This window comes from Paroedura picta, chromosome 6 (assembly GCF_049243985.1).
Source record: "Paroedura picta isolate Pp20150507F chromosome 6, Ppicta_v3.0, whole genome shotgun sequence".
Lineage (NCBI taxonomy): Eukaryota > Metazoa > Chordata > Lepidosauria > Squamata > Gekkonidae > Paroedura > Paroedura picta.
In genome coordinates this window covers 5,359,230-5,384,552 of record NC_135374.1, presented here as the reverse complement: position 1 = coordinate 5,384,552, position 25,323 = coordinate 5,359,230, and the positions used below count along the sequence as shown (strand labels likewise).

Below are 25,323 nucleotides of genomic sequence, written 5' to 3'. Positions count from 1 at the left end.
CAATCATGAACAATGGATCTTCACATCATGGGTCAGTTTTGGTTTAATTTCTGTGAAATCAACATGAGGAACTGTATTAAAGCGTGGGCATTAGGAAGGTTGAGAACCAGTAGGGTAGGGGGACTTCTCCTTCCAAATTGGGAGGAGTAGGACTGCACTGACTCTACTGGCGGCCGTGCTAGTGAAATACAAAAACAGACATTCACAAGTCAACAAGGAGGGGGCTTGAAAGATTAAACACTAATCGAGCACCTGAAGTTGAACACGTGGTGTATAAAGAAGCAACCAGAAAGGACAAATGAGTTTTGTACATTAGTATTCCTCTCGAGGGTGACTGAAGATTCCCTCAAAGGGAAATGCCTCAGGTTGCAACATCTGGCAGTATTTTATCATACGGGGTCTTAAAAAAAACCCTTCAGTGTCAGGTTTGCTGGATTTCCCCCCTTTAAGAACAAGAAAATGATTGTGGTGTCATAGTAAGAATGTCAGGCCTTGGGAGGACTTGTGTTCAAATCTGTGCTCAGCCATGAAGCTCACCAGAGGGCCTCGGCCCAGTTACTGTCTCTCAGCCAAGCCTACCTCACAGGGCTGCTGGGTGGATAAATGGGAGGAGGGGCAAATTAAGCTCAACATCCCAGAGTTCCATCTAGCCCCATCCCCTGCTCAATGCAGGATCTGGTCTGATTTCTCCCCGTGCTTTTTTGAGTCTGCAGGCACTTACGGAAATCTGAATGCAATTACGGGTGCACAAAATGGCGGCTGCAGGAGGCGGAGCCAACCAAAGGAGGTCAGGGAGCAAGATTATGTAAAACTCTAAGAGGAACCTATCAGGGACAAGCACTGTTTAACAGGACGCCTTTCAATCCACCCGGCCAATCAGAGGTCCTGCTGGGCAAAAGACCCACTTGGCCCTGCCCACTTTCTCAAAGCACTTGGCCACAGCCAGGAGAGAGCTTGGTGGCGCCTGTGGCCCCACGGGCACCGTGTGGGGGACCTCTGCTCTTGCTCGGTGGACCCGGCTCCTTACTTTGATGGAGCAGCTGATGAGGCCTCCCCGGGTATGGACTTTGAGCACCCGTTCGAAGAGTAGGTTCCGCTTGGCTTCGTCATTTACGTAGCCGCCCTCGAGCAGGTCGATGGGCTCTGAGACCCCACCGGTGAAGTCTACTAAGGCGTCCGCTGTGTTGCCCCCATCGAGGGCTTCGTAACAGCCGGACAGTCTGAAAAACAGAACAAGAAATAGGATATGTTTCCCACTACCTGAAGGGGGATTGTAAAGGGACAGTGTGGTGGTGTGGAGAGACGAGTTTGATTCCCTGTTCCTCCACCTGCAGCCAGCTGGGTGACCCTGGGCTCATCACAGCCCTGGTAGAGCTGTTCTCACAGAGCAGTCCTGTCAGAGCTCTCTCAGCCTCACCTACCAACCAGGGTGTCTGGTGCGGAGAGAGGAAAGGGAAGGCGAATGTAAGCTGCTTTGAGACTCCTTCGGGCAGAGAAAAACGGCATAAAAAACAACTCTTCTTTATTCTCCTGGGGCACACCATGTTCAGCTCACAATGCCCTCCTCTGGACACACTGCTGTTTCTCTACATCCCTCTTCAAATGTGGTGTCCAAAACTGAACACAGGACTTCCCAAAATCCTGCCCAAAATCACATTTGCCTTTTTAGCCACCGAGTCACACTGTTGACTCATGTTCAATGTGTGGTCTATTAAGACTCCTTGAACACCGCCAGTGAGGGGGAGCTCCCCACCTCCTGAGGCAGCCCCTTCCACTGCTGAACTAGACTCCTAGAATCCTAGAGCGGGAAGGGGCCATGCAGGCCATCTAGTCCTACCCCCTGCTCAAGGCAAGATCAGCCTCAAGCATCCAGGAGAAGGATCTGTCCAGCCGCTGCTTGAAGACGGCCAGTGAGGGGGAGCTCCCCACCTCCTTAGGCAGCCCATTCCACGGCTGAACTAGACTCCTAGAATCCTAGAGTGGGAAGGGGCCATGCAGGCCATCTAGTCCCACCCCCTGCTCAGTGCAGGATCAGCCTCAAGCATCCAGGAGAAGGATCTGTCCAGCCGCTGCTTGAAGACGACCAGTGAGGGGGAGCTCCCCACCTCTTTAGGCAGCCCATTCCACGGCTGAACTAGACTCCTAGAATCCTAGGGTGGGAAGGGGCCATGCAGGCCATCTAGTCCCACCCCCTGCTCAGTGCAGGATCAGCCTCAAGCATCCAGGAGAAGGATCTGTCCAGCCGCTGCTTGAAGACGGCCAGTGAGGGGGAGCTCCCCACCTCCTCAGGCAGCCCATTCCACGGCTGAACTAGACTCCTAGAATCCTAGAGTGGGAAGGGGCCATGCAGGCCATCTAGTCCCACCCCCTGCTCAGTGCAGGATCAGCCTCAAGCATCCAGGAGAAGGATCTGTCCAGCCGCTGCTTGAAGACCACCAGTGAGGGGGAGCTCCCCACCTCTTTAGGCAGCCCATTCCACGGCTGAACTAGACTCCTAGAATCCTAGGGTGGGAAGGGGCCATGCAGGCCATCTAGTCCCACCCCCTGCTCAGTGCAGGATCAGCCTCAAGCATCCAGGAGAAGGATCTGTCCAGCCGCTGCTTGAAGACGACCAGTGAGGGGGAGCTCCCCACCTCCTCAGGCAGCCCATTCCACGGCTGAACTAGACTCCTAGAATCCTAGAGTGGGAAGGGGCCATGCAGGCCATCTAGTCCCACCCCCTGCTCAGTGCAGGATCAGCCTAGAGCATCCAGGAGAAGGATCTGTCCAGCTGCTGACATAGGCCTGGTGGAACAGCTCTGTCTTGCAGGCCCTGTGGAACTGTCCTGGGTCCTGGAGGGCCCTAATCTCTCTTGGCAGAGCGTTGCACCAGGCCGGGGCCAAGGCCAAGAAAGCCCTGTCCCTGGCCAAGGCCTGTCTTACTTCCTTTGGGCTGGAGATTCTAAGCAGATGTTGGCCAGATGACCTTAATGCTCTTTTAGGGGGCATAGTGGAAAAGGTCATCTCTGAGTTTTGAGTTCAGTTCTTGTGAGCTAACCAGCACGGCAGATTCAAAAGAGTGTACTCTGACCCTTTCCCTCTGGGAAATATAGTTCTCTAGTCTACAGCAGGGGTAGTCAATGTGGTCCTCCAGATGTCCATGGACTACAATTCCCATGAGCCCCTGCCAGCGTTTGCTGGCAGGGGCTCATGGGAATTGTAGTCCATGGACATCGGGAGGACCACAGGTTGACTCCCCCTGGTCTACAGCCACTGGGGGTGGGCCCAAGAGCCCACCCACTGCCTCTGCTTCTGCGTTCTTTCCCGGTTCACTCACTTGGCATAAGCCTTCTCCACCAGCGCGCACCATAACTCATTTTTGGAGTTCGAGTGGCAGTAGATGAGCTGGTTGTGGAGCGTGGGCAGGCGGTCGTCGATCACCACGTCCACCCAGGTGCCGAACCGCCAGAACTGGAAATGGAAAATCCCGGCGTAGTTCTCTGGCTTCTCCGCGGACCATTCCTGCTCCTTCCAATCGGGGATGACCTGTGTTCGAGAGACAGACGCTGCATAGTCATTATGATCAGTCCATCATCGTCATGGTTAATTGTCCCGGTCAGGTGTCTTTGACCGGGAGAGGGTGTTCTGCAATTCAAGATCTGGCCAAGTTCTTGGAAACTGCAGAGGTATCCTCACGGGATTCTTGCTGCTCCAAGCAAAACTGTCTTCTGGAGCCGAGCTGGTGTTATTTGCCCAGAATATCCAGCGTTTATTGACCTCTAGGTCAATATTGACCTCTTGTGGCGCAGAGTGGTAAGGCAGCCGTCTGAAAGCTTTGCCCATGAGGCTGGGAGTTCAATCCCAGCAGCCGGCTCAAGGTCGACTCAGCCTTCCATCTTTCCAAGGTTGGTAAAATGAGGACCCAGCTTGCTAGGGGGTAAAACGGTCATGACTGGGGAAGGCACTGGCAAACCACCCCGTATTGAGTCTGCCATGAAAACGCTGGAGGGCGTCACCCCAAGGGTCGGACATGACCCGGTGCTTGCACAGGGGATACCTTTACCTTTAGGTGCCCCTCCAAGGGCTCTAATGACAACTGGCATAATGGTCACCTTCTCTCCCAGAATTGCTCTATTAATAGGTCTTGGTATTTGGGGGTCTTCTCTTTTTTCCTTTTCCATTCCTCTGTCTCCTGGGATCGTGATGTCAATGATCCAAGCCCTATTTCTCACTCCCCCGCCCTACAATTCCAAACTCACCCCCCTCAATTCCAAATTCATATTTTCTGCATTATTATTGTAATGAATTATTATTACTACTGTATTTGCGATGAAATAGATACCAGCCCTCTCAAAGAGAAAATTCACGTAGGGCAAATACAGGCTTCGTTGTTAGTGGCTCCGATCCTTTGTTAAGGGTTGACAGGAACGTTTTAAACCAGGCGTAGTCAAACTGCGGCCCTCCAGACGTCCATGGACTACAATTCCCATGAGCCTCTGCCAGCGTTTCTCATGGGAATCGTAGTCCATGGACATCTGGAGGGCCGCAGTTTGACTACCCCTGTTTTAAACGAACAAACGCAAGAATGGCAGGCAACATTAAACAGAAATTCCCCCCAAATTCCCCATGGACATAAGCTTGGGTTTCAGAACAATTTCGCCACACAACATCTGAAGAAAGATGGAGGTTCTCTCATGTCATCTGCACATATCTGAGAGGCTTGTTCATGAAGGAGAGAGATTAATTCAAGGGTCCCGAAACACTTTCTTTTTTTTTAATTGCTGGATAACTCCAGCCTTTATTTTATTTAAAAGAGAGAATAATGGAAATAAGAAAGAACAAAAGATTACAGTTCCATAACAAGTCAGCTCACCCTACTAACATATTTGTTAATACCTATACCTATCTGGATAAATATTAATACATATTTAGTTAAGACATATATATCTATCTGGCTAAATATTGTGAGAAATACCCCCAATGTTCTTCAAACTCATCTGCTGATCTTCCATTAACTAGATTAGTAAGCTTTGCCATTTTGGTCAGTTCTCCCAATTTTTCTATCCAGTCTGTTATTTTTGGTATATCTTCTTGTCTCCCGAAACACTTTTAGCCTGCAGGCACATTTGGAATTCTGGCACAGGGTGGTGGGCCCAGCCACAAAATGGCTGCCACAAGAGGTGGAGATTGCCATAAAATGGCTGCCACAAGAGGTGGAACCAGTCACAAAATGGCTGCCACAAGAGTTGGAGATTGCCATAAAATGGCTGCCATAAGAGGTGGAACTGGTCACAACATGGCCCAAGAGGTGGAACCAGTCACAAAATGGCTGCCACAAGAGTTGGAGATTGCTATAAAATGGCTGCCATAAGAGGTGGAACTGGTCACAACATGGCACAAGAGGTGGAACCAGTCACAAAATGGCTGCCACAAGAGTTGGCGATTGCCATAAAATGGCTGCCATAAGAGGTGGAACTGGTCACAAAATGGCTGCCACAAGAGGTGCAGCCAGTCATAAAATGGCTGCCACAGCTTATCTTCAGTCACGCAGTGAAGATCCTTGTGCTTTGGTGTTAACTGCTGCCAAAGCAACCTTTAAACAAAAATCTGCACGGCCAATCAAATCTCCACTCAGATTTGGCTGGGTCGCCCCCCGCCTCCCCCAACCCATCACTTTGTAAAAACGCTTGGTGGACGTCAGAAAAAGTGTTGGTGGCCCATTGTATTAATTCAATATTTAACAGGTTACAGATTTGCTTCCACCTAGCAAAGCCGCACAAAATTATATGCTGTTGGCCACAGTCCCCTAAATTAATGGCCACCTACTGCCCTTGACTTTATTAACCACCCGAATCGATGGCTGTGCACAGCCCGAGTCTTAATCAAAACCCATTAACATAGGTCTCCATAAATCACATTACCCTCAGAAAGGGACTTTAATATCTGGATGCAACTGATACGAAACAAAGGCTCATCTGGAATGACCACAGCGACGCCCTGAGAATCTCCCAGCGCCGTTCAAAACCAAAAAACAGCTAACACGGCCAAAAAAGGAAGAAGCAAATCTGCCCAAATTAGAGTCACCACCTCTGTCCCTCGCAGACGGGGGCGACAACACAGGACTGTGGCCCTACAATACAATCCTAAAATGCTTCGTTCTACGTTCATCCCACTCCATGGGCTTGGAAGGGTGCAACTCTGTTTAGGATTACACCGTTCGTTTCCAATTTGGGCTCCGCCACCGTGCCCTGAATGAACTTGTTTTCTCTTTCTGCACTCTCTCCCTCTTAAATTTTATATCGAACCCGCAATCGGGTGAAAAATTCTGGATACCATTGTGCAAAGTGGATGGTTCCGTGACGTTTCAGGGAAAAAGCATCACCATTTTCCCCCTCCTGAAGAACCTAAGAAGAGCCCTGCTGGATCAGACCACTGGTCCATCTAGTCTGGAATCCTATTTCACAGAGTGGCCAACTGGTTCCTCCAGAGGGCTAACAAAAGGCCAGAGAGGCCGAGGCCTTCCCCTGATGTTGCCTCTGGGATTCAGAGGATTAGTGCCTCTAAACATGGAGGTTCTCCTCAGCCACGATGGTTAGTGGCAGACCTCTCTCACCCCCTGTGAAAGCTGTTCATTCCTGTGTTCATCACTACATCCTTGGGCAGCAAATCCCACATCTTCACCACTCTTTGTGTGAAGAAGAATATCTCTTTGTCTGCCCTGAACCTACTGCCCGTCAGCTTCACTGGATGCCCTCAAATTCTGTTCTCTTGGGAGAGGGAGAAAAAGTTCTCTTTCTCAACTCACTCCATGCTGTGCATAGCTTTATAAACCTCTCTCATGTCCTCCCTTAGTCGTCTCTTCTCTAAACGGAAAAGGGTTTCTTTCCTCCTGGCGAAGGGGCTCCAACCCCCTCATCACCTCTGTGGCTGACTAATATGCTTAAATTGAGCAGGTCGCCGCGTCTGATCTGATCCCTACATGGGGGTCTGTGCATGTGCATGCCTGCCATCAGAGAGGCCTGCAGGAGGCGCTGAGCACAGGAGCATCCCATCCTCGATGCCTCTTTTACTGCCAAAAGGAGATGGTTTTTTTTAGGTAGAGGCTTCAGTCATGCCTGCAGTGAGGAACTGCTTCCCCCATTTGCCGGGGTGGTTTTGGCTTTGGAGTTGTAATGGCCCAGAAGGCTCTTTTTGAAAAGGGCACCCGTGTTAGGGTCAAGGCGACCCAGACAGATGAACGTGACTTAGCAAACTACTGAGTTCCAGTTCCTAGCTCCCTCTGCTGGGTTGAATGCTATATTGCCTTATACTCTTATACTTTTTAAAGAAGTACACTCACTTATGGATGGGTCCATTTCTTTAGTGTTGGATTCTCTGAGATGAAGCCGTGAGGCGCTCAATGGGAGCTGCCATAAAATGTCCTTGACTCCTGAAGGCCTACAGGTAAGTTAGCATTCTTTTAATTATAGAATAAGAGAGTTGGAAGGGACCTCCTGGGTCATCTAGTCCAGCCCCCTGCACTAGGCAGGACACTCACAACCCTATCGCTCACCCACTGTCACCTGCCACCCGCTTGAACCCTCACAAAATCAGCCGCTCTGTCAGATGGCTCTCCAGACTCTGCTTAAAAACTTCCAAGAAAGGAGAACCCACCACCTCCCGAGGAAGCCTGTTCCACTGAGAAACTGCTCTAACGATCAGGAACTTCTTCCGGAGGTTTAGACAGAATATAGAATCATAGAGTTGGAGGGGACCTCCTGGGTCATCTAGTCCAACCCCCTGCACAATGCAGGGCACTCACAACCCTCTCGCTCCTCCACTGTCACCTGCCACCCCTTTGTACCTTCACAGAATCAGCCTCTCTGTCAGATGGCTCTCCAGCCTCTACTTAAAAATCTCCAGTGATGGAGAATCCACCACCTCCCGAGGAAACCTGTTCCACTGAGGAACCACTCTGTCAGGAACTTCTTCCGGAGGTTTAGACAGAATTTCTTTTGCATTAACTTCATCCCGTTGGTTCTGGTCCGTTCGCCTTTATGTGGATTTTTATTTGCAACAACAGTCAAGGATACCGTATAAAGCTTTGTGCATCTGTTTATGAACATATTTGTATATATTATAGTAATTCACACAGAAGGAGATTTAAAATCAAAACACGCTTGGTTGCTGATGCAGATTGTACGCTGATGTGTGTTGGTTGTGTGTCCCTGCCACTGTGCAAGACTCAGAAGACTGTTGTAAAGAGACTGAATGTCCATGCTAGGGTGAAACACACAGAAGATTAAAGAACATCTGTTACAAAGGCGATTACTTTGAAGTTATTGCTACTGAACTCACCGGGAGTGCTTATTCTTTGTTTTTTGTCATGTTTCTCATGGTTTAGCCTACATGGGGTTTTTCCTGCTTACTGTTTGGGTGAAGGGACTGACACCCCCTCATGTAAGGCTAAGCAGGGCTGATCTGGTAGTTTTAATCTCTGACATTTGTCTGGCATCTCCAGAGATAGGACACAGCAAGATGGGAATCTCTTTGTGCCAAAATTTGGAGCATGTAAGCAGTTGCTGGGCATTTTATTCACTTCTTGCGGATGTGTGTGTAACACATCACATTCCTGTATTATCTGGGAGTCTCCCAGGGGATGGATGGAACGAGGAAGTGTGTCTAGTTGGAGTTCATTAGAAAGTCCATTATGAAACATTTTCCCTGTGGTGTTCACTAGAAAGTCCATTAACAAGCCTTTCCAGTCTTATATGATGTACCATAGTCCTGTCTTGCAGTATCCCAGAACAATTACTGATGAAATGTCAGGGACTATGACTACAAGACCGCGGACACATGCCCCAAAACACCCACAACAGCCAGTTGACTCCGGCTGTGAAAAGCTGCAAAAAGTCAAGGTTTGTATAGTCCACTGAGACTGACTTCTCCTCTACACAGTTTCAGGCCTTTCACACTACCTCCTACCTGGTCTTTTCAACTGGAGATGGCGGGGACTGAAGTTATAATGCCACTCTTTTCCAAATTGGTTGGACGTCATTTGGAATATTATGTCCAGTCCTGGGCACTGCAGTTCAAGAAGAATATTGACAAATTCGGATGTGTTTAGAGAATGGTGACTTAGGACGGTTGAGGAGTTGGAACCCGTGTCTTACAAGGGGTGATGGGAGAGCTGTGTTTAACTACGTCAAAGATAGACATGTTGAAGAGGGGGGCCAACTTGTTTACGGCAGCTTTAAAACAATGGGGTCAAATGAAGGGAGAAACGGTTCCACTGAAATATTAGAAGAAGAGTTGGTTCTTAGATGCCGCGTTTCTCTACCAGAAGGAGTCTCCAAGCAGCTTACGTTCGCCTTCCCTTTCCTCTCCCCACAACAGGCACCCTGTGCGGTGGGTGGGGCTGAGAGAGCTCTGACAGGACTGCTCAGAACAGCTCTATCAGTGCTGTGGCGAGCCCAAGGTCACCCAGCTGGCTGCAAGTGGGGGAACGAGCAATCAACCCTAGCTCACCAGATTAGAAGTCCGCACTCCTAACTACTGCACCATTTAGGAGGGTGGTGGAGTCTCCTTCCCTGGGAGTTTTTAGGAGGAGATTGCAGGAGCATCTGTCGGGAGGGTATGATTTTTAAGTCCCTGGAAAGGGGGGGGGCTGAACTGGAGAGCCCCCGATAGTCTCTTCCAGTTATGTGTGCTTCTGAATTCTGATTGGGAGCCTGGGGACTTCCCATTGTCCCTCATTAGATGATCTCATGTGTATCAAACCCGGAGAGTTTTGGAAATGCTGCAGGAATGGCTAAACTGGCTCTCTGGATGCTGGGGCTCATGGGAATTGTAGTCCATGGAGAGCCGGAGAGCCACAGTCTGGCCCCTCCTGTGCTAGAGCACCCACCGTGTCCCACCTTGTTTGCACCAGGAGTGGAAAGATCTCTCTAAAGTTCTTCCACACTTTCTGTTCTTTCTCCTTTGAGAGAGGCCATAATTTGGGGGCTCAGTTATTGGGGGGGTGTAAGAGTCAGGAGGGCTGCATCCCAAAAGCAATTCGTGTTCAGAGGCTTGATGCAAAACAGCATGGGTCATTTGCCTGACCAAGTTCCCACGTTCTCGAACGCACAGAAGTCCCCTGCTGTTTAAATGAAGACGTGAAAAGCTCAAAAACACGCTCCGGATATTTTCTCTCTCTTGAGATTTTGTTTTTTTTTAATTATTGCAAGGCTTTTTTTTTATTGTTGGAAGTTTCGCCGTCCGTTGCCTCCCTCCCCTATTGCAGATAAATGCACAATTCCCAATGGCGGACTCCTAAAGAGAAAGGGTTGCCAACCCCCAGGTTGTCCCTGGAAACCTCCCAGATGAAGAATCGTTTTTTCTATCCCGCTTTCTGCCGCCCGAAGGAGTCTCAAAGCGGCTTCCAACCGCCTTCCCTTCGTCTCCTCACAACAGACACCCTGTGAGGAAAGTGGGGCTGAGAGAGCTCAGAGAGAACTGCTCCGCAAGAACAGCTCTAATGGGACTGTGACTAGCCCAACGTCACCCATGTGGAGGAGCAGGGAGTCAAACCCAGCTCTCCATATTAGAGGCAGATGCTCTGAACTACACCACCACGCTGGGTCCCAGACGGCAGGAATCCGTTGCAGGGGAGTAAATGGCTGCTCAGGGGGGGAGGGTGAGCTCTACGGGTTAATGAGGCCCCTCCCCTCCCCTCCCCCAAATCCCACTCTTCCCAGGCTCTGTCCCAAAGAATTTCCCAATCCCAAAGTTGAAAAGGAATGTCATTTTGGGGCTGCACCAACAACTAAGCGGGGAGATTTTCAGATTTTCGGTAGGATGAGGCAGCCTGAGATATTCTCTGTTATCGGTTTTCCCCAAAGACCCATTTAACTCCGCAATACCTCGGTCCCGATGGGCACGTGAACTCACAGGGAAAGAACTGACATGAACCAGGCCTTCGGGGGCCCCTGCCAGCTCAGCCCCGCCACAGCCTGGACCCCGAAAACTGCCCTTGATGTGGTCGCACGAATTTGCACGCACCATTGTGGCAAAACCGGCTCTATTCCCCAAGACTCTGGCCCTCTGAGAATTAAAACGGATGCCCCCCGCCCCGCCCCAAGAGCTCCTTCCAAAGGTAACGATGCAGTTCTCCCGTGTGCACATTTTGGTGTGTCAGTTGACACCGTGCATGGGAGGAGGCCGCATGCTGGCAAGGTGAGCAGGGGTTACCCCACAGCATGGTTTCCAGCCTCCAGGTGGGGCCTGGCGTTCTCCCCTGAATCTAACGCACCGAGCTGCCAAATCACAGCCTTGGTTTGTCAAGGTCAGAGCACTGTGCACATGCGCAAGAGAGAAATGCAGGTTCAGGTGGGTAGCCGTGTTGGACTGAAGCAAAGGAGTCCGGGGGCACCTTTAAGAACAACCAAGTTTAATTCTGGGGATAGGCTGCCATGTGGAAGCTTGATGAATTTTGCATGCACACAAAAAGGACGTGGACAAAACAGAGAGGGGGCAGAGGAGAGCGACGAGGAAGATCCGGGGCCTGGGGACTGAGCCCTGGGAGGAAAGGCTGAGGGACCTGGGAATGTTCAGCCTGGAGAAGAGGAGGTGGAGAGGGGACAGGATGGCTTTCTTGAAGGATCTGAAAGGTTGTCACTTGGAGGAGGGCTGGGAAAGGTTCCTGTTGGCAGCAGAGGAGAGGACCCACAGGAACGGCTTTAAATTATGTGTACAATAGTACCGGTTTGATAATCAGGAAAGAAATCCCACATATGTCAACCCCCTCCACAAACCCCAACATCTCCAATCTCTACTGCCAAATCTCAAGAAATTTACCGATCCAGAACTGGCAACCTGACATGGTCCAGAGGAAACCGGCCTGTCTTTCGCTCCTTTTTAACTACCTCCCCCCCCCCCCCCGCCCAAGAGTTGCACACAAGGAAGGAGAAGCACAGAGCCTGTGCTGAAAAACAAGCCACAGTCTCTGATCCCAAAAGACCTCATTAGATCTTTGAGCGATGCACTTTGGAAGCTTTAAAAAAATATATCCAAGACATGCTATTCGGATGCTCAAGAAGAGATCCATATCAGCAATAGAATTATTAAAGGCTTTGCACAGATGTGTGTGCATGTGTGTTTTAGAGGGCAATGGGAGGAAAAGTGTCCTTGAATTTACCCTCAGAAGAGCCCTGCTGGGTCAGACCAGGGAGGGTCTCCTCCAGTCCAGCCTCCCGTCTCACCCAGGGGCCAGCCAGTTCCTCTGTAGGGCCAACCACAGGGCAGAGAGGCCAAGGCCTTCCCCTGAGAAGACCCTCAGAAGAGCCCTGCTGGGTCAGGCCAGGGAGGGTCCCTCCAGTCCAGCCTCCCGTCTCACCCAGGGGCCAGCCAGTTCCTCTGCAGGGCCAGCCACAGGGCAGAGAGGCCGAGGCCTTCCCCTGAGAAGACCATCAGAAGAGCCCTGCTGGGTCAGGCCAGGGAGGGTCCCTCCAGTCCAGCCTCCCGTCTCACCCAGGGGCCAGCCAGTTCCTCTGCAGGGCCAGCCACAGGGCAGAGAGGCCGAGGCCTTCCCCTGAGAAGACCCTCAGAAGAGCCCTGCTGGGTCAGGCCAGGGAGGGTCCCTCCAGTCCAGCCTCCCGTCTCACCCAGGGGCCAGCCAGTTCCTCTGCAGGGCCAGCCACAGGGCAGAGAGGCCGAGGCCTTCCCCTGAGAAGACCCTCAGAAGAGCCCTGCTGGGTCAGATCAGGGAGGGTCCCTCCAGTCCAGCCTCCCGTCTCACCCAGGGGCCAGCCAGTTCCTCTGCAGGGCCAGCCACAGGGCAGAGAGGCCGAGGCCTTCCCCTGAGAAGACCCTCAGAAGAGCCCTGCTGGGTCAAGCCAAGGAGGGTCCCTCCAGTCCAGCCTCCCGTCTCACCCAGGGGCCAGCCAGTTCCTCTGCAGGGCCAGCCACAGGGCAGAGAGGCCGAGGTCTTCCCCTGAGAAGACCCTCAGAAGAGCCCTGCTGGGTCAGACCAGGGAGGGTCCCTCCAGTCCAGCCTCCCGTCTCACCCAGGGGCCAGCCAGTTCCTCTGCAGGGCCAGCCACAGGGCAGAGAGGCCGAGGCCTTCCCCTGAGAAGACCCTCAGAAGAGCCCTGCTGGGTCAGGCCAGGGAGGGTCCCTCCAGTCCAGCCTCCCGTCTCACCCAGGGGCCAGCCAGTTCCTCTGCAGGGCCAGCCACAGGGCAGAGAGGCCGAGGCCTTCCCCTGAGAAGACCCTCAGAAGAGCCCTGCTGGGTCAGGCCAGGGAGGGTCCCTCCAGTCCAGCCTCCCGTCTCACACAGGGGCCAGCCAGTTCCTCTGCAGGGCCAGCCACAGGGCAGAGAGGCCGAGGCCTTCCCCTGAGAACACCCTCAGAAGAGCCCTGCTGGGTCAGGCCAGGGAGGGTCCCTCCAGTCCAGCCTCCCGTCTCACACAGGGGCCAGCCAGTTCCTCTGCAGTCCTCCGAAGATGTCCTTTTCTCACGTACAGACAGATTTATTTTTGTCAGTCACACGCATAAAAGGTTGTAGGCACCGATCTTCAACTCTACAAGTTCGAATCCCTTCCCCACTCCCTGAGCGATAAATTTCTCTGTTTGCAAAAATAGCTTGAGACTCACAGAATTTATACATTTTGTACAATCTGGGAAGAACTAATTGATTTGCATGGCAATATGTCAAAGGAAAACACAGCCAGCTTGGCCTGGACAGCGGACCTCCCTTCGGGAAACCTGGGTTCAAATCCAGCGACAGATTTCACTTTAGAGGCAAAGAGCCTGATCTTATTCAGAGCTCCTTCCAGCCTCAGACAATTTGAAATCTGCAGCTTCAGACCGGAACTAACTCTGCACAGAACTGGAGCCCCCATCACTGTGATTCTGACGAATTTAAAGTTTGTGCAGCATAATTACTTTTTGGGGGGAGGGTTACGGAGAAGAACGGCATCCGCACACGGTGTGCGGTTAAAGTGCTGTATAAAGTGGCAAGCTGGACAGGGACGGGAAGAAAACAGTTTGGGCGGGTAGGGAATCGTTAAGAATTCAAGTCATGACCGCGGGAATTTACCCTTCACCGTGCTATGGTTGCCAACCTCCAGCCGGGGCCTGGAGATCGCCCCAAAATTATAACTGACCTCCAGACAACGGAGATCAGTTCTCCTGGAGAAATTGGCTGCTTCAGAAGGCTCCATCCCCTCCTCTCCCCAGGCTTACTCCAAATCTTCAGGAATCATAGAGTCGGAAGGGACCTCCAGGGTCATCTAGTCCAACCCCCTGCAGAACTTCCCAACCCTAAGCTGGCAACCCCTAAACCAAGCACAAGGAGACAGGTCCCAGTACACCTTGCCTAGGATGACCCAACTCTGTCCAGTATCATTTTGCTCGCTATAAAAACATTGATCTCAGCCTCCATGAGATGACAAAACAAAATCCAGATCCCTCCGGTGACATACAGTTGCCGTATCAGAGTCTATATTCCACGTATTGCAGGACAGTTCAAACTACAGATTCTGGCGGGGGGGGGAAGGATTTTATTGGGGGGGGGCTCCCACTTCTCCCGTTTCCCTTCCTTCCTCTGCCTTCAAAACATGCCGTGTAGGCATCTGGTATTTTCAAGAGGCCTTTAGTGTGAACAAGAGAGCACCAAGACGGATTCCTCAAACTGGGGCTGCTCCGAAACGTCCAGTAGAAACACCATAATCCTTTCTGCGGGTCAAAAGTCTCAGAGCTTCGGTCTACCCTGGCCATGGGGCCAGTCACCCACACGCACAGGTTTGCCGTAGAAGCATTCGGCATTTCCCACACTCAACATCGGGGCACCTGGACGGCTCTCGGCACCAGAGCAGACGCCCGGGTAAGAGAGAGAGAAAGAGAGAAGGGAGGGGAGCACCGATCACGCATTCCCAGCCATGCTGCCTGGCTTCAAACACATACTGCTCAAGCCACAGTCGAAAGCAGAAAGACGGAGGCACAAGAAGAGGCTGTGGCTCAGGGACGGGCGAGATTCCGGAGACGGGTCCCTGCTCAGACTCGGAAGACCACGGAGCACTTGAGGTGGGCCGGCTCGAGGCCGTCGGCATAGGCCAGGAGGAAGTACATCACCTTGCGGATTTTGGCCAGCTCGACCAGCCTCTCGCCGAACTCCAGAGCGTCGGCTTCGTTGCACTCCACCTCCGGGGAGTCCGGCTTCTTCCAGAAGACCCCCACGGGCTCCAGCAGCTGCCGGCGCATGAGGTTGGTCAGGTCGGGCGTCCAGTGCTGGGAGGTGCCGATGATGTCCACCTTGCCCGGTTTCTCCAGGACGACGTTCCAGCGCTCGAAGCGCAGGCCCTGCTGCCGGGAGAAATCCACCCGGTAGACGAATTCGTTGGCCCGAAGGAGCTTCTCGCCGTCCTGGGGTTTCTCGTTTCTCTGCTGGAGGCTCTGCACCCGGAGCCTCATGCAGTTGGTCAGCTCTGTGTCCTGCACCAAGGGGAGCTCCAGCTCGGACGCTTCCGACGCCATCGCAGCCTCCGACGCCCGGATTCCCTGCTCCTCGGCGAACTTCTCCGGCGCTGTTTGGCCAACGTTGTCAAAAGAAACTTGACAATTCTCTCTCTCTCTCTTTCTCGTCTCCTCCCTTGACCCAGTGGGTGCTAAGCAACCCGGGCCGGTGACGCAGAGCACCCTGGGGGTGAGCTTCCTCTGGGTGCCCTCGTCTCATCTGCAGGCGAGGAGCGGATCCTGAGAAATCCACGGGGAGGAGCTCTCAGGGGTCGGCTTCCCCGGCAACCTGCCTGACGCTGCTTCTAGAGCAAGCTTTCGGCTGAGGGCTCCCGGGTGCGGAGATGCTGCTTCCGGAGGACCCCGATGGGAAGAGGGTTGGGGGTCACAAAAAGAGGGGGGGGAAGACTTCGTCTCAATGGAGAAGAGGGGATTTGATGGGAGATGCTCCCCAGAGAACGGCGGGAGGAGAAAGAAGTCAGAAATCAGGATTGTTTCGGAGGGTGAAAGAGCTAGATTAAAAGACCAACAAGATGCTCAGGATTTAAGTCACAGAAAGTCAAAGCTCTCTTTGCCGGATGGCTCAAAAGCGCGTACCCCGAAACCTTTGTTGGCTTACATACTCCTCCTCGGCTCCGTTTTATCCTCACAACAACTCTTTGAGGTAGGTCAGGCCAAGACTTTGTGATTGGCCCAAAGCCACCCAGAAAATTTCCATAGCTGAGTGGGGATTCGAACCCGAGTTTTCCAGATCCTAGCTGAATGCTTTGAGCGCTACACCGCTCTAGCTTGGCACAGAGGCTTGGAACGATAGAGAAAATGGCTCCAGGGTTTCATTAATGACTTTAGCAAACTTCCAGATGGGCCTCATCCCTCCCCGGAGGGTGAAAGGAGCAAGGAGAAATCATCTTTCTGAACGAGGACACACCTTTCCTGTTTGGAAACAGGAGAGGGGAAAATCCAGAGGGACACTTGGCAGAGTTTGAATATGCAGAGAGGGAGAAGCACCAGACTAAGAATAAAACAGTTTTACTAATGAAGAGAAACAACTATGTATAGAAAAAGGGGAAAAGAAAGACCTAACTGCTGTTCAACTGCTGTTCTGGAGGCAAGCGGGGAGGAAGTCCGCTCAAAAAACAGGAAGTCTCCTGTTAAGCCAATCAGGTGGAAGTTCCTACTCCATCTATGCTAAATATACATCTCCTCCAATGCCCCCTGCAGGACACCCTTTATATTCCGCTCCATTATGCACTCTGCAGATTTTCTCCCAACAAGATTCTTATGGGGAGGGGCCACGGCTCAGTGGAAGAGCTTCTGCTTGGCTTGCTGAAGGCCCCAGGTTCAATCCCCGGCATCCCCAGCTCAAAGGGCCAGGCAGGAAGTGATGGGAAAGACCTTTGCCTGAGACCCTGGGGAGCTGCTGCCAATCTGAGTTGGTGATTTTGACCTTGGCAAACGAACAGTCTGACCCAGTCGATGGCAGCTTCACGAATTCATCTCCACCCTGCCTTTCTGACACCAACAATCCAAAACGAAAGAGCAGGAGGCCTGGAGAAAGGGGTGCAGAAGCGATCCACACAAAAGAACCTTTTCTTCCTTATAAAGCTTTGAAAAGACACGCACACAGTGACGTAAAAGGGAACTGCTACAGACCCCGCACGAAATAAAAGGACAGTGTCATTCGGTTTGGGGTGGAGAGTTCAACTATCCTCAGGAAAAGAAGCCGTCTCGAGTTTTTGCTTGAGCCTCTGCCGCTGCTACCTCCGGTGGTTGCCGCTTCCTTCCACCCCCCAGGGTAATAAGCAGACATTTTTAACTTCCAAAACCCCAGGGTTGAAAGGGAAGATGTTTCTAACAGGTAAACACTTTCGCAGGGCGACGGCAACAGAACCTGGCTTTCGTTCCCAGGAAACAGCACTGGGGGCCTTGCACTGAGAGTTTATTTTTTTTAAAAGGCGAGTGGCGGATTTTTGGCACCCTTCTTCCGGATGGACGGACCAGGCGGGCTATCGACAAAGTGGATAAATCGGTAGACGGAGGAACTACAACTGGAAGCCGCTCTGAGCCTTCTTCGGGTAGAGAAAAGCGGCATCTAAGAACCAACTCTTCTTCTTCTTCTTCAGTAATCTCAGGGCTCTCTCAGTCTCACCCACCTCACAGCGTGTCTGTTGTGGGGAGAGGAAAGGGAAGGCGACTGTAAGCCGCTTTGAGCCTCCTTCGGGTAGAGAAAAGCGGCATAGAAGAACCAACTCTTCTTCTTCAGTAATCTCAGGGCTCTCTCAGCCTCACCCACCTCACAGGGTGTCTGTTGTGGGGAGAGGAAAGGGAGGGCGACTGTAAGCCGCTTTGAGCCTCCTTCGGGTAGAGAAAAGCGGCATCTAAGAACCAACTCTTCCTCTTCTTCTTCAGTAATCTCAGGGCTCTCTCAGCCTCACCCACCTCACAGGGCGTCTGTTGTGGGGAGAGGAAAGGGAAGGCGATTGTAAGCTGCTTTGAGCCTCCTTCGGGTAGGGAAAAGCGGCATATAAGACCCAACTCTTCTTCTGCCCTGTCAGGGCCTTGTTTTGCTCTGACCTTGCCCCACCCTGGAAGCCAAAACGACTTGGTTTTCTCACGGCTCCCAGCGCCGTATGAGGAGAAAAGAATTTCCTTGTGGATCTGTGCCTTTGGCAGCTGGTCCAAGCTGAGGAAAGCCCACGTGAGCTCGGCCTGCCACAGGTGGCCTGGGGCTGTCCCTTGCTTGCGGTGACCAAACGGCTTGGCCCGGTCCTGAGGACACTGCGGGTGTTGACTTTTTCCAGTGGAAGAATTCCAGTTGAAGCACCACAATTGAAGAGGGAGGTAGACAAACCGGAGCGTGTCCAGAGGAGGGCAACAAAGAGGGTGAGGGGTTTGGAGACCAAGACGTAGGAGGAAAGGTTGGGGGAGCCTGGTCTGTTTAGCCTGGAGAGGAGACGACTGAGAGGTGATAGGATGGCCATCTTCAAGTACTCCAGGGGCCGTTCCCACCGAGCATTAAGGGTTTGGAAAATAAGGAACCGAGAAAACAAAAAAACGGCTGCCCGCCAAGGGAAGAACACGGAGATCTGAAATAATGAGGCTCTGCTGGGGCTATTTCTTCTGCCTGAGCGGCGTCTCCCAGGAAGGAGCAAGAGGCACCTGGGGAGTCAATCTGCATCATAGCACTAAACGCTTCCTATGAAGGAAGCTGAACTCTGGAGCAGAAACTGTTGCGGGATACACCGTGGGCAGGCAGAGATGACCCAGCTCAGGGAGAAAACTCGATTCCTGAGGGCCTAAGTTTCCTCCACTGCAGTTGGCTGTGAATTCCCGATCTGTATATTTCGTTTCCCATCCGCGGATAGCTAAACCTGGGGGTTGGGGCCACGCTTACCCCAAACAGATTTTTCTGCAATTTGGCATCCCACCTAGGATTGCAAAAAAATCTGAAAAGATTTTTTTAAACCCCCCCAAATTAATTAAAGTGTGGTCTGTGCATACGCACACAATGCACTTGCCGTTGAGCAGATGTATAGTGGCCCAGTTGCTGCAGTGGCAGTGAATAGAAAAACTCCTTTTTCCTATCCCAACTTTCACTACCGAAAAGAGTTCCAAAGTGGCGCTCCCCACCTTTGAATTAATTTCATCCCATTCGTTCTGGTGTGTCCCTCTGGAGCAAGAGAGAACAATTCTGCTCCATCCTCCATATGGCACCCTTTGAAATACTTGAAGATGGCTATCAGATCCCCTGTCAGTTGTCTCCTCTCTAGGCTGAACAGACCAAGCTCCCCCAACCTTTCCTCCTACGTCTTGGTCTCCAAACCCCTCACCATCTTTGTTGCCCTCCTCTGGACATGTTCCAGTTTGTCTACATCCCTCTTCAACTGGGGTGCCTAAAACTGAACCCAGGACTCCAAGTGAGGCCGAACCAGAGCAGAGTGAAGTGGTACCATCACCTCCCGTGATCTGGACACGATACTCCACTTGATACAGCCCAAAATCCCATTTGCCTTTTAGGCCACTGAGTCACACTTCTGACTCATGTCTTATGGTCTACTGTGACTCCTAGATCCTTTTCGCACATGCTACTGCCAAAAGTCTCCCCCATCTTATATTGGTGTATTTGGTTTTTCCTATCTAAATGGAGAACTTTACATTTGTACTCCCATTCCTCTTAGTACTGCTACCAAATCTACCACCAGCTTTTAGAAAACCGGTGGGGACGTCAAGAGTCCGCGTGGAAGACCCTTGCATTGAAACCGCTCTTCTTGAACACAGATCTTTCCTGCGTCATTCGAATACTGGAGCACGGCGATACGCTTCCTTTCCCCGAGGGAGGTCAGCAGGTCTCCTTTTTGTATGGACCCTGTTATGAATCCTAAGGTCTCCATTCTGAACCTCCTTGTCTTGTTTTTATGAAGTTGTTTAGATACGTCAGGTTTAACACGGCTCTCCAACTCTGATTGCTTTTGGTACAAGGAATAATGTTGACTATCCATCATGGTTTTCTTTCTGCCTGCGACACTTTCTGACGGCCCGAATTTGTAGTAAATGATCTACAGCCACTTGTGTTGCTAGAATTCTATTTCTTTTGACCTTATATGTTGAGGTTTCATAAACCTGTTTGGTGTGCTACTGCTTCACGCTCCCGGCTGTAGCTAGAAGATGGCCAAGGGCCCAAGCCCTATGAAGATAGGTTGAGGGACTTGGGAATGTTCAGCCTGGAGAAAAGGAGGTTGAGAGGGGACATGATAGCCCTCTTTAAGTCTTTGAAAGGTTGTCACTTGGAGGAGGGCAGGATGCTGTTTCTGTTGGCTGCAGAGGAGAGGACACGCAGTAATGGGTTTAAACTTCAAGTACTACGATATAGGCTAGATATCAGGAAAAAAAATTTCACAGTCAGAGTAGTTCAGCAGTGGAATGGGCTGCCTAAGGAGGTGGTGAGCTCCCCCTCACTGGCCGTCTTCAAGCAAATGTTGGATACACACTTTTCTTGGATGCTTTAGGCTGCTTAGGGCTGATCCTGCGTTGAGGAGGGGGTTGGACTAGATGGCCTGTATGGCCCCTTCCAGCCCTATGATTCTGTGATTCAAACTGCTTGGCCCCCAGCATTATGGGTACTAAGGCCTACTTTTTTTGCATACAATTCAGAACTCACCGTCCTTATAATGCTTTTAAATAAATCATTAGACATTTCCTTATGGCCGGTGGCGCTTATAGGGTCTTCCTCCTCCAAATCAGTCTCGGGAGAGGATGTTTGCTGCTCTGTTTTTCCCGCGTTGACAAAATGGCCGACATCTTTCGTGGCGCGCTTTTTAGAGGCTTCCCATGCCGCTCTCTCTCTCCCCCCTGCGGTGTTTCCACACAAATTGGGAAGGCTTCTATTTGGTTGGCTAAAGCAGTGGTCCCCAACCTTTCTGAGGCTGCAGACCGGCAGGGCAGCGGGCCGCACTTGCGGCCCGTGCATGCGCAGCGTGCCCGAAATCGCACATGTGTGGCACTTCCGCGCATGCACACATGTGCAAAGTGCCGCGCATGCACGATTTTGGCCGCACATGGAGCATTCGCGCATGCGCAATGCGTGGGTGCAGTCCACGCATGCGCGGGCACAGCCCTGATTTCCTCTCCTTGCCCTCCTGCAGTAAGAAGATTCCCGGGCCGCAAGCTTGCGGCCCGGGGAAGTTTTTTACTGCGGGGGGGGGGCGGGGAGAGGGAACCGCGGCCCGGCGCCATGGCCTTCGCAGGTTGGGGACCACTGGGCTAAAGAACAGTTCAAGATGATTGGTCCGCCGACTTTTCAGCCCCTCCCTCAGTCACCGGGGCTTCCATTTTCCATCTCCAAAAACAGAATCATGGTTCAGCATGCCTGGTTGTAAACTGCCCACCAGAGGCTTGTAAATGGCTGTCTGCTCTCATGGGGGATACTCTTCTAGGTAACACTGTGTGTGAACGAGACCTTGGGGTACTTGTGGATTGTAAACTAAACATGAGCAGGCAGTGTGATGCAGCGGTAAAAAAGGCAAATGCCATTTTGGGCTGTATCAACAGAGGCATCACATCAAAATCACAAGATGTCATAGTCCCATTGTATACGGCACTGGTCAGACCACACCTGGAGTACTGTGTGCAGTTCTGGAGGCCTCAGTTCAAGAAGGATGCAGATAAAATTGAAAGGATACAGAGGAGAGCGACGAGGATGATCTGGGGCCAAGGGACTAAGCCCTATGAAGATAGGTTGAGGGACTTGGGAATGTTTTGGTTTAATTTCTGTGAAAGAACACTTGAATAGTTTTACGGTTGGGGGTCACCACATGAGGAACTGTATTGAAGGGTGGCAGAATTAGGAAGGCTGAGAACCACTGATCTGGACCCTTCCTGTGAATTTCCAGCTCATATTTCAGAAACAAACCAGCCGGAATTGGATTAGGAAGACACAGAAGGTTGCTCAGATCAGAATCACATGCTGCCTGCAAAAGGTGAGGGGGGGGGGAATGACGACAACTGCTTTTTGCATTAATCCTTCTTGCCTAAGGATACACATCTGGTGCTTCTTTCATTTGAAAACGGCTTGATTTAACATTGAAAAACCACTGAGCAATTAGACAGTAATCCAAAGTTCCCATTCATGCAGGCACATTTTATCCCAGTCATGTGTTACCCCCCACTCCCCACCCTCTGAACTTGTGGCTAAGCACGCCCGGTAACGTTCCTGCAAACAAACACACATTATTAGAGCACAATAAAATCAGAGTCCAGTAGCACCTTGAAGACCAACAAAGATTTATTCAAGGCGTGAGCTTTCGAGTCTGATGAAGGGTGCTTGCACTCGAAAGCTCACGCCCTGAATAAACCTTTGTTGGTCTTAAAGGTGCCACTGGACTCTGATTTTATTGTGCTACTTCAGACCAACACGGCTGCCCATTTCAATCACACATTAGAGGAGCCACAGGCAAAATTCAGCAGCCCACCACAAGAGGGCAGAACCAGCTAGCGTCTCTCTTGGAATCGAGATAAGATGATCAAACCGAGAAATTGTTCCTCATCCTATCGCTGCAAACCGCGGTCCTGCAACCGACTTTTGAAGGGTCCTACGCAGCCTCTTTGAAAACTCCTTTCTGAGAGAGGGCATGAGCAGATGCAAAGAGAGGGCAGAAGCCTTGGACGTCTCCTTGACAGACTTGCCTGAGCACTGAAATCTCAAGGAGAGAGCTGTCTTATAAGTCCTGCCGATGTCAAAGGCACAAGGATCGGAGACATGCAGGAGGGCCTTCTCTGGGGTGGCCCCCAACCTCATGCCAGTAACACCACCCCCAGTTTGGGGTAAAATATGCCAAAATTGGAGATTAATGGGCAGGTGTATCCCTAAATGTGAAATGCTGAGAATAATGAACTATCCTTCCACGGCGCTCCCCAAAGGTTATGCCAGTAACACCACCCCCAGTTTGGGGTAAAATATGCCAAAATTGGAGATTAATGGGCAGATGTACCCCTAAACCAAAAAGCGTCTCATGTCCCCAAAAGCAATGCCACCCTCAATTTTTTTAATAACCCCCCACTCTATTTTCTTTTGGGGGGATGATTTGGGGGCAGGCCAAAACGTGAGTGAACCTTTTCTCTTTCACAGACACCTGTTGAACAGCCAAACCAGACGCCCCTCTGTGCGCTTGAGCATTTTACAAAGAGCACATCACAAATTTTATTGCAAGGAAACGCTTCTGAAGGGTTCATTAGCACACCTGGCTTAGGAAACCAGCACAGGACTGCCGAGCAGAGCAAATGAATGCAGAGGACTAACAATGGGGAGCCTGAGGTGGGAAGAGACGAGATTTAAAAACCGCAGGCCTTCATGGAGAACACAGACAAAAAGACAGCTATTTTCGGCTGAGCGGTGCTGCATACCGTACCTTTCAACACAATGCAGACCTGCAGGGGATGGGCTGACCCAAACCTTTACAACAGTGGAAAATACATCCTGACCTATGCAGTTAGACTAGATTCTCAGTGAAGGATTTCTGTATCGGCTTATGCAGTAAAGATGGGGGTGGGGGTATTAATGCATTTTTCACCAGATAAAAACAGACAGGCAAGTTTCTAAAAAGTCTCTCTGGCACAGAACTTGTTTTTCTAAAAAGAAATATGCGAGGAGGGCACTGAGGCAGGTAACTTTGGGGGTGGGGGTGAAAAAGACAAAATGGGGAAATGAAGGTTCTGTTTCAGATTTCTATCCTGCTCCACCTCCAAGAGGTTAGGAGGTTCTTTCCTTTGAAGCCGCACTCTTCACATGAAGAAGAGCCTTTCTGGGTCAGACCAGTGGCCCATCTAGTACAGCATCTTGTCTCACCCAGTGGCCAACCAGTTTTTTTGGGCCAACAACAGGCCAGAGAGGCTGAGACCTTCCCCTCATAAGAGCCCAGCTGGATCAGACCAGTGAAAGTCCATCTGGTCCAGCTTCCCATCTCACCCAGTGGCCAACCAGTTCCTCTGGAGGGTCAACAACAGGGCACAGAGGCCGAGGCCTTTATACGAACCTCAGAAGAGCCCTGCTGGGTCAGACCAGGGGTCCATCTAGACCAGGGGTAGTCAACCTGTGGTCCTCCGGATGTCCATGGGCTACAATTCCCATGGACATTCCCATGGAATTGTAGCCCATGGACATCCGGAGGACCACAGGTTGACTACCCCTACCATCCTGTGGGGTGAGGGACACAGAACCCCCCCCCCTCATAAGTATACAACACACACACTTTGGGGGCCTCTGAACAGTTTTCAAAACTGTCCTGCCACAACCATGAGAGCTAAAGACTTGCTTTTAGCCGCAAATATGGAAAATAGAAATATATTCGCAGGACAACAAAATCTGAGTCCAACGGCACAAGAAGGCTCACGCCTTGAATCCATCTTTGTTGGTCTTAAAGGTGCCACTGGACTCAAATTTTGTTTTGCTGCTTCAGACCAACACGGCAACCCACTTGAATCTATATCTGCAGGCAGCAGTGAAAAAGCTACTCAGCATGGGTCATAATTAGAACTCCTGGCACGGATAAAAGACGGGAGGGCGGGGACCCAGGGCTTGTTGGGTGGTTTGCACAGTCTGACGTCACTTCCTGGGAAAAATCCACAAGTGAGATCGCTCTACAGAACTTTCTGGTGATTCCTGGAGTGCAGTGAAGTCACTTCCTCTTTCCTAGGGAAGTGACATCATGCCACACGAGATTCTGGTGACTCTTTTTCCTAGAACTACCTGAAGAGATGGTTACCTGGGAAACAGGCAAGATGGCAACCCGGGACACGCCAAGCAATTAAACACACAGGCACTCTATGGATCGAGTGACAACCTTCCCCCTACACACACACCTCTGTGGCCTGTCCTTACCTTTTGCCACAAGGATTCCCTGGATGCCAGCGAAGAGCAGGCTGCTACGAACCAGCAGTTCCCCACCTGACCCTGGTGCAAATCGTGGGAGCTGATGCCGTCCACAAAGAGGTGAGGATCATCGCAAATCTCCTGTGAGAAGAGGAGGGGAGGTCAGAATCAGCATGCAAGTTTTAATGAGTCGGAAATATTATGAGCATAGGAACAGAATTTGGACGACACCAACAGTCCCATCATTTTATTTCCTTCGTTCATACCCCACCGTGGCTTTCTACCCATGGGGACCCAAAACGCCTTACATCGTTCTCTATTTTATCCTCACACCGAACCTGTAAGGTAGGCCAGGCTGAAAGAGCATGACTGGCCCAAGACTGGGGGCATCATCTGGGCATGGAATTGGGCAGGTAGTTGTGAATTTCCTGTGTTCTGCAGAGGGTTGAACTAGATGACCCTGGTGGTCCCTTTCAGCTCTAGCATTCTATGATGCTATCCCTTAG

The 25,323-nt window shown here is 51.3% G+C and overlaps 2 protein-coding genes across 2 annotated transcripts in view; both read right to left on the bottom strand.

Moving 5' to 3' along the window:
* The window catches only part of CAPN5 (calpain 5), a 79,476-nt gene that overhangs the window by 15,029 nt on the left and 39,124 nt on the right, over positions 1–25,323 (bottom strand). The window contains exons 3-5 of the mRNA XM_077341253.1: positions 24,827–24,958; positions 3,317–3,525; positions 1,028–1,220 (exon numbers count right to left, since the gene is read on the bottom strand). Coding sequence (XP_077197368.1) covers positions 1,028–1,220; positions 3,317–3,525; positions 24,827–24,958 — 534 coding nt within the window. The remainder of the gene's footprint in view (positions 1–1,027; positions 1,221–3,316; positions 3,526–24,826; positions 24,959–25,323) is intronic.
* Positions 14,515–16,171, bottom strand: OMP (olfactory marker protein). Its single transcript, XM_077344204.1, has one exon. The coding sequence runs from the start codon at positions 15,472–15,474 to the stop codon at positions 14,995–14,997; it is 480 nt and encodes a 159-aa protein (XP_077200319.1). The 5' UTR covers positions 15,475–16,171; the 3' UTR covers positions 14,515–14,994.

Coding starts and splice junctions, on each gene's coding strand:
- OMP (XM_077344204.1), bottom strand. CDS start 15,474: ATGGCGTCGGAAGCGTCCGAGCTGGAGCTCCCCTTGGTGCAGGACACA.